The sequence below is a fragment of the Mauremys mutica genome, chromosome 2 (genome assembly GCF_020497125.1).
Source record: "Mauremys mutica isolate MM-2020 ecotype Southern chromosome 2, ASM2049712v1, whole genome shotgun sequence".
Classification (NCBI taxonomy): Eukaryota; Metazoa; Chordata; order Testudines; family Geoemydidae; genus Mauremys; species Mauremys mutica.
The window spans coordinates 75,990,218-76,003,373 of record NC_059073.1 but is presented as its reverse complement, the minus strand read 5'-3'; the positions used below and the strand labels follow the sequence as shown (position 1 = coordinate 76,003,373).

Here is a 13,156-nt window from a genome sequence, read left to right as displayed (position 1 = left end):
TTGGTTTTTTTTTTTTTTTTTTTTTTTTTTAAATACTCAGTGTTCATTATTCAGAAAACACTGAAATTCTCCAACTAGTAATAAAAGTAATAAACAAACAAAAACAAACAAACCTTCAAAAACTAACACTGCTACTCTTCCAAGATGTGGAGTGCCCTTACAGATTGCTGTTAAAGTGGCTTTAACTTTACCAAACACAATATATACCTGCAGAACTTTAGCCAACAGTGTCAAAACAGCCATTTTACTCTCTGGAGCAGAATCTTTGGCCCACCAGCTGTCAAGTCTCATCCAGTTCCTCAGTACTGCAGTCACCAACTTCATTCCTTGCTGCTTGCGTACAGCACGCTCTCTAAAGCTTTGATCTAACATACCATTCAGGATGGTACCCACCTGAAATGAAGACAAAATAAAAATTCCATGTATTCCATATGGTAACAACATTTAATTCAGTGTAATCATGATATCTGATAACTGGGATGGATGATTACATACAATAAGCATCACTAGTTTGGGAGACTTGGACAGCCAATTTCCACAATTTTTAATGGGAACTGGGTCCAAATTCTCTAGGTGATTTTGAAAATCTGAGCCTAAAATATTAATCAAGTGAGGATTAGTTTCATGCATTAAGCAGTAGTGTTAACTTCAATTTTCCACAAGGACATACTAGCATTAACGATCAAAAGCAATCAAAAGCAAACACTTCAAATTGCTCTTATATTCATTCCTCTTTTATTCTATGTATGGTGCAGCAGTTCTGTCTCATGCTTATTAAAGTTTGTGTGAACATGGGAAAAGGGAGTATATCTGAGTGGGACAGATACAGTAACCTAATAAACTCCAATTTTTATTTTAAAACAGTATCTAGAATGGACCTAAGATACAAATGAAGTAACATCTAAAAATAAAATCAAAATGCATCTCTGTTGGCAAGTACACAGAGAAGCCAAGAATAAAGGTGTATCACACATGGTAACAGTCAAGCATTTTTTGCTCTTCTCTCTCAATTTTGCAATCCAAGACAGAGTGTAACAGGATGGGATCACAGCTTTCATAAACAGAGAATTCTTCTAAATGAAGTGCTCAGAGCATAAAACAAAATCACTATGTACTATACCTGTACTCTGCATCCTACTCTGCAAGGATTACTTGCACTTTTGACTACATAATCATCATATTTGGATTCCACCAGATTTAGAATACTACAGTTCAACTATAGGTATTTTTCTTCCCAAATCCTCAAAAGCAAGGACATAAGACTGTAAAAGAAAAATCTCACTAATCTGAAAAAGAAATCTCCAAGTTCTAACAAAGGAGGAGGAGGAGGGAATGTGGTTTTGGAAAATAATTGACCATGCCTCCCTAATCTCTAGTGCATGAACCAGCCACAAGAAGTTTTCAAAAATAAAAGAAGTGGAGAATTTAAAAAGCAGGTGTTATAGAGAACATCCACTGCCAGCTACAACTGTGTGAATATGAATATTTAGGAATCTACTAGATTTCAGATTAACAACTATTATGGCTCTGCGCACACAGCAAATTGGAGAATCAATATGCAAGTGCCAGCCTTTTAAAAAAGAAAAATCATTTCTTTGCTGCTTACATCAGCTTTAATGACAGTGGAAACTATTTAAAGTGATACCACCAGCTTGATTATTTTAAAAATTGTCTGAGATAAAAAACACCTTTTAAAAGGCATGTCCAGACTATTTTTTAAAATTCCTTTGATTAATTTTTAAGTGGGGTATCTTCTTCCTTGCTGAATTTTTCTGCAAGAGAGTGTGTGGGCTCAAAAGCAACACTGGCAAACATGCTTGACCCCTCTGCTATGACACCTCTCTGCTGGGCTCTTTAGCAGCAATTTTGAAATAAGGCCTTCCAACTTCTAAATTCTTCCCAGGGACCTGTAGACGAGTCCCAAAAAAGAAAAATCACCTGTCTCCTTGATCCTAGACAGAGGCCACAGCTCCTCAGGTTTCAGTCACTACATTCCCTGGACCCCTATCTGGACCAAGAAGACAGATCCCCACCTCCCATGGGCTTCTGCTGTCCCTAACCCTTACCAGGCATCTTGAGCCCAATCTTAGAAACATCAGCTCTGCTGCTGTATTACTGGTAAACCCTCTTTAAGTGGCAGACATCCTTTAACGGGGCCTGGGGAAGAGCATGTATGTGAGAGTGCAGTGCATGGGAATTATGCCATCTTGCTATGGTGCATGAGGTAGGCAGTATCAATACTACAACAAAAAAACTCCACAACAAAGTGAAGCACTGAAAAAAGAAAATTTAACACCCCGCCCCCCCAACCCCTAATCTTTCATTTATAGTCATCTTAGGTGTTTCTTGTAACTAGAGAGGGTATGATATTTTAAACTGACTGTCCTTTTGAAGAAAAGGTCCAATACCATTTTGGGGCTGTCCACAGATGATTTCATAAGCTGAAGTATGGCCACATCCAGGTCTTTCAGTAGTTCTCGATTAATGGTTTCTGAGAACAAACTGTAGAAATACTCTCCATGGGAGAAGCTGATCAGACTCCTTTGTGACGTTCCTGATAGTGGCACAGACAGCATCACTGTGTTCAACAGGAGACTTACCAGCTCCTCACACTGTGGGAATTGGCACAAGAAGAGAGGTCAGTCCAGAGGTACTGAAGTCACTAAGTGTCACTAGTCTGCTACAAAATCAAGAGAAACTCTTTTAAAGCTACCTTCTCAAACAGTTGTACGTATACTTATAACACAAAAACAAATGTTAAAACTTAAGGAAAAAAGCACAACCCCCAGAACAGTATCTTGTGCACAGTAAACAGGATATTTCCCCTACTAAAGAATCCATAATTTGCCTTTGCCACTGGCACTCAACAATGGCCAAACTCTGGCTTCTGGATTCAAAGTGTTGAGGGAACTTTATAAATACAGCACACTGTACACACACAATTTTCTGTCCCAAAAGTACATGTTACAGAAAAACGGACCAGTTTCTTCTACAATGTTCCTGAAGACAGCACAGATAAGATTAACTATCAGAACAGGAAACATTCCAGAACCCAGTACTACAGAAATGGACTTGGAGACAGTACATCAGAAGAGGTGATCCTCCTACCTGTCCACCAAAAGCAAAGGCCAGCTGCAGGAGTCCATCAGCCAGTCGCTTGCTGCTGATGTCCAATGATGGAAGAGATTTTTTCTCATCTCCTGGTGCAATGCTTTTATAAACAACTGAAAGAAGCTTAGAGCCAACTGTGAAATGGAGCCCCGGACCCTAGAGGATATAGAGAAGGGTGGGGAGGGGAAGCCTTCTACCGAAAGTCTTCATGAATGCATTTACATTGTTACATTATAAATGTGGCATCCTTCACCAAATAGCAGAGTCTTTGTCAATCCTGAATGGCTGCTACTTATCTTGCTTCTCCCTTTCTTTACCTACAGTGACACAGAGACTGGCTAAGACATGAATTCCAGAACCTTGGTAACAGGGAGCCCAATGAATATCTCGGAGGCTCCATAAAGGGCTAAGTTTTATCTGTACAACTTCCCTCTATCTTATCTTCCTGTGACTCAAAAGGCTAAACAAGGCCTCTCGTGCTGCATCTGTTCAGCTAACGGAGCATCCTACTGTAAGGGAAGAGGCTCCCCTTCTATTCCAGAAGCTGAATAACCCACTTCTTCACAATCTGAACTCTGGTCTCTTGCAAAGCAACATACGTAGTACTAATAGGCTAACCTATATTGATTTTTTTTAGACAACAGATTTGCTCTTTAAAGGCCAGGCCTACCAATACTCATGGATTGAGGAAACCAATCTTTATTAGCCAATATGTCCAAAATCTTCATTTTAACATCAATACATCCAAATAACGTATCTCCTATATCACACTTATCAGTGCTTCTCTGACACCTTTTCCCAGTTGTCAGAATATTCTTCTCAGACAATAATCCAATTGTATATTTCTCTTCTGAACACTGTGCTCCAGCAGAGAGGCTGATGCTCTTCTGTCTCATTCTGATAGCATTTTAACCCTTTTCCTTCTTCTACCGACCACTTCACAACTGAATTATAACTAATGATATATTCTTATCTGACATTTTGTAAGTTTACAGGCTAGTTTTCAAAAATTAAAAAGTTTGTCTGCATTGTCAAACCCACAAAAATCACTCTTTTCCCTGGACTTCTTTTAAAGATAAATCAAGGGTTTTTTTTGTTTTTTTTTGTTTTTTTTTTTTACTTTTGTCAAAAACTAAGCACATCCTCCTCTTCTTTTTTCCCCACCGTTACAGTTTGCAATCTATCTTCTCTTTGGAATTAAACGTCTACCACCCCATTTGAAGTGCAGATATTTTCTTGAAATAACCTCCATTTTGAACATTAAGGTGCACACATGTGGCCAGATTTTTAGCTACATTATCAAATTTACCACCCAATTGTATAGAACCATAGATAATGGTGAAAAATCCCTTTCTCTTCTATTGTTTTGGTATCCCAGTGTTTGGTATTTATTGAGTGCAATGTAAAGAATTTATTTAGGTGAGGTATAGTCTGAGCACCAGCAACTCCAGAGTTCAGATCCCAGTTTCAACACCAACTCCTTAGTGCTACTTTGGACAAGTTACTTAATCTCTCTGCCAGAATATTCTCATCTATAAAAGGATATTATTTATTGACCTACTTCACAGGGAAACCGAGAATTAGCTAAGGCCTATTTTGCCATTGGTTATTGCACAAGCAACTCCCTGTGACTTCACATTAGAAAAGCTCTTATATGAAAAATCTTAATTGTTATTCTCGGAATCAATATTTACCTGTGATTGAAGTGTGGAATGAAGCAAGCCAGCCTTGTGGAGCTGCCTGCATGCAGACAAGATGGAGCTTAGTCGAACATGATCAAAACGAGCATCTGGATTATACAGCTCAACAGAGCAAAGCTCCTCGATGCTGACAAGGAAAAGGAAAAATAAACAAAAACATTGATTACCTGTGGGTGTATCAATATAACATGAAAAAAAGACATCATCCTATAACTGTGCAATGGAAGCTTCATTCACTTTGCATCTCTCACTATGTACTGCACTTTTTCTGATTTTAAATTAGACATTTATGGCTATTAGAGAGCTCTTACCTTTGTGATGTTATTCTTTCCTTTATGCTTAGCTCCAAGAATTCTTTATAGGGAGATTTCATCAAAGCTTTTATGAGCCTCACAGAAACATCTGGGAGATTTTTCATGACTTGTACATCAGCTGTATTAAAGCCTATGTTTGCTGGATCACACACTATTCTCACAAGAAGTTCTATCAGATTTGCATTAAGCAATTCCTTCTCAAGTAACTAGAAAGAATAAAAAGATAAAATGAAGCTGGAGACATTTTATTCTTAATCCTATTTGTTGATCTATTCTGCTTTCCATGATTTTTCCTGTGCCTGAAATAAGCAAAATATGGCTATTCAATTGTTAATCTGAATCTCTCTCTAAAATCGCTCATTTTCAATACTGTTAATTACTCTGATTTATAGAAAATAACTGGCCATTTTTAAAGATGCAGGTGCACATCATATGAGCTCATTTTAGTGTTCAAATAACGTGGCAATACTACAGACTTCTACACACATGAAGACTGCTAGTTATGCATCTAAAACAAATTATTCAACTGCCAGTTATGCACCAGTAGTCCCAGAAATTGACTTAGCAGTGCCCTTTTTTAAACTCATAAGAAACTGTAGATATTAAAACTTCAATTTATATTACGTTAAATACACAGAGAGACATATACAGACAGACTTGCATGTTCATTCTTCAAAAAGGAATTTAACAAGAAAAACGCAGCGCAAAGTCATTTCTATAGCCATTGCGTCTCTCACGCTATCTGTACTATGATCACTTAGAAAAATTCCTAAATTCAACAACATAAGACATCCTGTGTGGAATACCATCACCATGGGTGTCATGCTGACAGTGATTCAAGCAACCTGACTGGCAAATCCACATGGTATTAATTTCTCTTAATTAGAACTGCATCACTCACTGCAAAATAATACATGACGTGAGGGTTTCCTTCAACTTACTGAAGCAGTAATGTCCAAAGAGCAGGACACTTCCTGGGGCTTAATAACCAGCTAGGATTAATGGCCCAAGGTATTGCAAAGGATGATCCACTCCTCCTAGCTAGTCATGAGTCCCCCACTCTCCCGCAAATCAACAATGCTTAAACAACAACTTTAAATAACAATTGCAACAACTGCAGAGGTCACCTTCTACAAACCAATGGCTTCAACATCTACCTTCCAGAAATCCTGTTGGCAGGTCTCCAGGATCATGCTGACAAATGCCATGATTCGGACTATGATTGTGCATTTGCTGTAATTATACTCTTCTCTTTCTTGTGGGCTGAACATATTGCCTTTTGACCCAGTGTCAAAGCATCGCTCTGCTGCAGATATATCATGCAAGACAATAGTTTTAAGGAAGAACTCCACAGCTTTCAGGAATGAAGACCTCATCTTTGTACCTAGTAGGAATTACACCAAATTTAAATATATAGTGACCCCACAAATCTAAAAATACATTTTATACTCAGCACAAAGAGGAAGACTGACATAATGCAATGACATAATGAAAATATGGGGGGGAAAAAGGTCAAAATCTTTCCCCCACCAGTGAAAGAACGAGCTTTTTTCTTCAAACCATATTTCAATTACATTGTTAGTATTAACTGGACATGAGGGATAGCTTTTCAGAGAACTATGCATTCTTAATAGATGTGTATATTAGGTATCTGCACACAAGTCAGGCATATGTAATTATATGGAAGTAAATCTAAGTCCACATCTTTGAAAATCTGGCCCTCTAATAACTGCATTTAGTAAAAATCTTATTGCACAGCTTTAATAAAGCTAGGTATCTTGCCCTGACACACACAAACCAGTATTTTACAAATGGGTATCTAATTCCATCACTGCATTTTACTACTATGGAAACATGCTGTTTAGAAATGTATGAATAATTTAAAAACTTTTACTGGATGCAGACCCAATGGCCTTACGGCTACACAAGATGTTGGTATTCAGGTCATCAGAATACAAGTACTGAGCTCCCTAGGTTGGGTGGGACTGAAGCATGAGAAAAGCAACAAACTCAAATGACTGGGCTAGCAGTGGAGAGGGAAGGAAGCACCTCACATTGCTAATTGGTAAACTCCAAGTACAGTAAGTGAATGAGAGCGGTGATGGGCTTTAGAAGGAATCATGCCAAGACCTTCTCACTGGAGGTAGGGTTGCTGCACTGCAGGGTCTTTTAAGGGGGGCACAGTTATACAAAGTGAGGGGAAAAGAAATCCATGAGAGAAAGAAATTTAAATTTGTGTTTTTGTAATTGCAATGAAACATTTCGATAACACAAAGTAAATAAGGTATTATACTAGCCCACTGTTACAAAAAAATCCACGAGGAAAGGCAATTGTTGCTGAAACTGACTGTGAACCTGTAAATCAAATCTATTCTTGAAACAAGTGTTATAAGCCGAAGCTAGGAACCCCTCAGAGTGAGCTTATATAACAAATAATACTGACCCAGCTGCAGCCAGGATTTACCTACCTAGTATTTCGTTTGGTTTGATCATTCCCTGCTCAATGAATGTATTGTAGCAGTCCAGAGCTGCTAAAAACATATCCATCCACTGCACAACAGCTCGCAAACTAAATGGCTCCTTCATGTCACACAGCGTTGGCTGAGAAAGGATTCCAGAGAGACTGTCACCATCGTTACCTCCCCCTTCAAATTTGTTGATGAGGAAAGAGATTCCTTGTTTTTTTAGAACATCACCTAGCCACAAAGATGGGGACTGGTTTCCTGATAAAGAAGCATAGAGAAATCAATGTTCTTTAGGTAAATACACAGCTGCATTCAGCAGGGTATTATGGACACAGCTCAACACTCAAAAACCTATTCCATTAGTTGCTCTTATTTTCTGGAAGAGCAGACAGCCAATATAGCAGTCAGAGATTCCCTTGGCCACACTGCATATGTCAACTGCAAGGAAGAGGGTGGCTTAGGCACCGCTCCTCTAGCTTTGCATCAGCTGAGGATCCCCTCACGGCTGGCTACAATAATTGTCCTGCACCTAAAGGTGGTCTTCTCCAGTTCAGAGTTGAGAGACACTGGCTGGAGGAAGCTTGCAAGGTAAAAAATGCACAGTTTTTATATTGAATGAAATACTTGCAGCTACTCGGTACTTATTTAATACTAAAAGGGGCCTATTTCAAAACATGTTTCATTCAATAAATGAAAGCTGACAGTGCACAGAAAATGAGAGCAGAAATGCACAGTTATGTGAAACAGGAGGCTGGAGGTATATGTGATGACCCACAGTACCTGGTAACAAAGGAACAAACTCATAGAAGAGCTCCATGGATTTATGCCGACATTCTGTCTGGGGTCGCCCACATTGTACCAACAGCCACATGACAAGGTCCAACAGACACACTGACGTAGCATTTGGAAATCCTCTGTACAAAAATAATGAATACAAGTCAACAAACTTTACTGATATTTGCCCAAAGGCTTTTCTTTGTTTCAAGGAAAAACCACAACAGCCATCATGTTAATGAAGCCATACGGCTTTATTTGCAAATCTAAATATCCAATGAAGAATTTTGGATGCTCTTTCCATTATCTCATTAGAAGTAGTATGGGCAGGGGTGAGGGACTGGATGGGTCAAATCATTCACACTACAAATACAAGGTCTTACACAGGAGTAGTCTGGCCTTATTTTCCTGATCTGAGCTCCAATTTGATTAGTGGTGGAGATTGAAAAAGAAAAGAAAATGTCAAGACTCAACCATCTCTTTCCTCCCCCCTTCAATTCCAGACAAACAAAGCTGAGATTAAACCTCAAATATCTTCTCCTACTTCCTCCTCTGGAAGAGGGAAATCCAAGACTATTTAATAGCCCTGAGGATCCAGTCTCATTTTTTCCTGCTCGTTCCCATCAAACGCATAATATTTTTGCATAAAAAGGGTTGGATGCAGCTCCCTCTAGAGGCTACCCAACACTGCCCCTAAGAGGGTCACAGAATTTACAGTGGGGAAACCTATGTCAGTCTCTTCCCCATCTCCCCATGGAGGTGAGTGAGCTGTTTCAGGAATCAAAGATAGTCTTTGAGTCTCAATCTCCGATCCACCATGTAGCATCATGTGCTGCTATTATTCTAGTCAGTTCAAGGGGCATTCAGGAGAACGTTTTCAGCATACGTGGGGATGCAGTTACGCATTAATGGGAGTCATATGTCTATGTCCACACCCATTACCCTAAATTTTTACAAGAGCCATATGTAACAAACTCAGATGTAGTATTTGGAAAGGCAAAAATCTCAAACAACTGACCGTGGTATCCGCCGTTTTTCTGCCTTATTTAGGGAACATGCTTTGTGCTTAATTATGCGCTTTAGATGATCAATGGCATCACAACATTGTTGAACTGTACCTGTTATCAAAGAGAAGGAAAGTGCTCATCAATGAATAAATGCCAATAGTTTGGCCCAGTTAACAAAGAATGGAAAATTCCTGGCCCAATAATTTCCTTTCTTCTAGCTGAGTCTCTGAAAATTATATTATGTCTGTGATGCTGCCCTCCACTCTGCAGTTTCTGGAGATGGTTTAAAGTTACAGCACTTCTCATGCTGAACATGCCCCCTTCTCCCACTTGCTGCCAGATAAGTCATTTCTAAGCTGCATAAAATTAATGGAAAGCAATTAGTAACAATAACCTCAATGCTAACTCGATAACTATTTATAACAGGCAAACAGCCTATGTGCTAATGATCTAAATGAAAAGCTTACCCTCAACAGTGAAGCTATCCAGGATGGGTAGAACTGTGGGAGATGCTGCTGGCAGAAACAAAATTACTATATAAGAAATTTTCTATTCTGCAGCCCAGCTTCTCCCATAATTCTGTTACGTCTAGGGAGCAGTGAGCAGAAGTAGGGAGGAAAAAGAAAAAACAGAATGAGATAAGAAGGGAACCCCCCTTATTGAAAATTGCTTAACAGGCAATACTATTATTGGGTCACCATCTGCTGCACTTTCATGCAGAAGGCAGCTTTTGCAGTCAAAAGAAAGTCCACTTTATATAGTGTCTGATAAGGTGTTTGCCAAAGACCAGAAAGCCGCTCTCCATATCTCTGAGGTGGAAGCCCTTGCCCATTTGGACTACAAGGCTGCCCTGGATCTCATGGAGCATGACTTGATTCCTTCTGAATAGAGATGCCAGATGCCTTGTAGGCCTCAACAATGCACAGTCTGATCCATTTGGCAATATATGGCTTGGAAACTCAGTCCTTGGCCACTTCGGATGGATTCTGTATACTTGATGTAAATCTTCAGTGCTCTTCTGATGTCTGAGGCATGCCAGTGTCTCAGGAGGGTGCTGTGGCCCTGGACAGAATGAGTGATTAATAATCTACTCTGAAGCATGGAAAAGAGTTCACTTTGGGAAGAAATAATTCCAAAGTTCTCATTACTACTTTGTCATCATAGAACATGCAGTAAGGTTCTTGCATAGATAGAGCTAGCACTCTGACACTCACCAAGCAGACATAATGGAGACCAAAGAATGCCGATATTGAAGTCAGAGGTTCAAATAGTTCAAAAAGCTAAGGGAAGACTGGCTTGACAATGGCCTGATCAGTTTGACTGCTATGAGAAACCTGGATACGTAGGGGGTTCTCTGCCAAGGAGCCCAAAGACCCTGAGTATAGAACACAGCGGACGGGTGATACTTGGTGTGCTATGGTACTGGGTAGAAGACACTTTACCCACACCCTTTTGGAGGAAGTCCAAAATAGCCAGAATCCTTGGATCTCTTGGGTCTAACACTGTGCTCCAGGCATCAAATGCTGAACTTGGCCCAGATACAGGAGTAAGCCTTTAACACAGAGACTCTCCTAGATAATAGCAATGTCTTGATGACTTTGGGAGGACAGATCGAGTGTTGTTAATGGTCCTCTTTCAATTGTTAGTTGTAGCTGATCTGGGTCTGGATGGAGAAAATGATCTTAGAAAAAGATGTCTTGTCACAGCGGTAGCTGTAACGGTAGTTCCAGTCTCACCTCTATCATATTGGAAAAAAAGCCCCTTTGGCCATTCGGGAATAAGCATTATTACCTTTGCTGGCTCCAGCTTTATTGTTCAGATCACTTTCCCTAAGAGTTGGAAGGATGGGAAGACATATAGCAAACCTTATGGCCATCTGTGTGACAGGGTACCTAGTCCCATCAAGTTGGGGTCTGTTTCGCTGGTGAAGTATTTTGATTGCTTTGTATTCCTGAGGTTTGCAAACAAGTTGGCTGAAGGCAGACCAAATATCTGAGAAATCAAGTTGAAGACTTCCTAGTTCAGGCACCAATCCAAGTTGTTGACTTTGTGTTTACTGAGCCAGGCTGCCTTCTAGTTCCTCTCTCCTTTCACATGGATCACTTTTAGGAAGGGAGAAAGCATTCTGCTTGTCTCATTACTCCCATCACTCGTGTGTGTAGCACTGAGCTCCTCGTGCCTCCTAGGTTGTTTATATATGTGATCATGGTAGTATTGTCTGACTGAACCAGAAAGTGATTCCCCTCTAGGGGCTCTGGAACCTTTGTAGGGCTAATATGACCAGTCTGAGCTTCAGGACACTGATGCGGTGGTCACTTTCTCCTGGGCTCCAAATTCCTTGTGTGGTTTTGGGTCCCAGATGTGTTTCCCAACCCTTCAGACTGGTATTGGTTGCAAGAATCAGAGGGTCTGGAAGGCACATGGGGGAGGGGCCTTGCAGACACTCCCTGAGGCTGTCCATTATGTTAGGAAACTGAGCACCTGATCCATCATGCACCCATGAGAGTGGTCTCATACTTTCAGGAGGAAGACCTGGAGAATTCAAATGTTATCACCTTGCCCTTGGAGTGATCCCTACGCATGAGACCAAGATGACTGGTAGCTGAAGACACTGAGCTATAGCTGGCCTTTTGCACTCTCATAGTAGTCTCTGGAAACTGAATATAGGTGAAAAAACCTCCTTAGGCAATGAATGTACCTTACTACACTATCTTTTAGACCTTTAGGTGCACGTTTTCATTTTTTTTTTGTAACCCATTCTAAATTTATTCCTTTTACCTGGCATCACTTAACCTATATCCTATTGTTAATAAATTTGTCTTAATTTTACTATAAATGAATTCAATGCTGTGTTTAAGGGAAGGTGTACTCACCTCAGTTAAGTTAATAAGCTGTGATGTGCTTTTGAGTCTTTAGAGCCAGGGTGGTCAACCTGTGGCTCCGGAGCCACATGCCTCTCTTCAGAAGTTAATATGCGGCTCCTTGTATAGGCACTGACTCCAGGGCTGGAGCTACAGGCACCAACTTTCCAATGTGCTGGGGCGGGCGGGTTGGTGCTCACCCCATGGCTCTGCCTCCACTCCACCCCTTCCCGCCCCCTCCCCTGAGCCTGCTATGCCCTCGCTCCTCCCCCTCCAAGCCTCCTGCATCCCACGAAACAGCTGATCAGGAGGTGCGGAGAAGCACTGATCAGCGGGGCTGCAGGTGGGCGAGAGGTGCTGGGGGGAGCTGATGAGGGGCTGGTAACGTATTATTGTGGCTCTTTGGCAATGTACATTGGTAAATTCTGGCTCCTTCTCAGGCTGGCCACCCCTGCTTTAGAGAAACAGTGTCTCTCAAGTGTCTGAGAGGGCTGGGCATTACAGAGCACATGGTTTTGGGGAAATTTGGGACTGGGAGTATATGTTGGGGTCATCTTGCTGTAACAAAGGCTAGTGGAAACCACAGTGAGGCTGCAGACAGTCTGCTGGGGTCAGAGCTGCTGAACCAGGGTTGTCTAGTACACAGAGATTCAGGTTGTGACCTGCATGCTAGTAGGCTGGTTGTGAGCATCTCAGGCTGGGAGCTACAGCAGGAACACAATATGAGGCAATTCAGAATTAGAGGGCAACATCTTCCCTCTGATATTTCTGAGAGGAGCAGGAACAAAAGGAGCATCTCTGCCTGAAAGCAGGTTTGCATCCCTTCTGAGAGCACTCAGTGGAGGGAGAAGAGATTACTTCGATTTTGCAGCATTTTCTGCTATCTTATCTAACTTTTCTCCAAAGAAGAGAAATCTTGTGATA

The 13,156-nt window shown here is 40.8% G+C and overlaps 1 protein-coding gene across 1 annotated transcript in view; it reads right to left on the bottom strand.

Moving 5' to 3' along the window:
- The window catches only part of PRKDC (protein kinase, DNA-activated, catalytic subunit), a 172,306-nt gene that overhangs the window by 103,479 nt on the left and 55,671 nt on the right, over nucleotides 1-13,156 (bottom strand). Inside the window, exons 29-37 of the mRNA XM_045004443.1 lie at nucleotides 9,383-9,482; nucleotides 8,371-8,504; nucleotides 7,594-7,848; nucleotides 6,283-6,509; nucleotides 5,123-5,331; nucleotides 4,806-4,938; nucleotides 3,109-3,267; nucleotides 2,409-2,612; nucleotides 208-393 (exon numbers count right to left, since the gene is read on the bottom strand). Coding sequence (XP_044860378.1) covers nucleotides 208-393; nucleotides 2,409-2,612; nucleotides 3,109-3,267; nucleotides 4,806-4,938; nucleotides 5,123-5,331; nucleotides 6,283-6,509; nucleotides 7,594-7,848; nucleotides 8,371-8,504; nucleotides 9,383-9,482 — 1,607 coding nt within the window. The remainder of the gene's footprint in view (nucleotides 1-207; nucleotides 394-2,408; nucleotides 2,613-3,108; nucleotides 3,268-4,805; nucleotides 4,939-5,122; nucleotides 5,332-6,282; nucleotides 6,510-7,593; nucleotides 7,849-8,370; nucleotides 8,505-9,382; nucleotides 9,483-13,156) is intronic.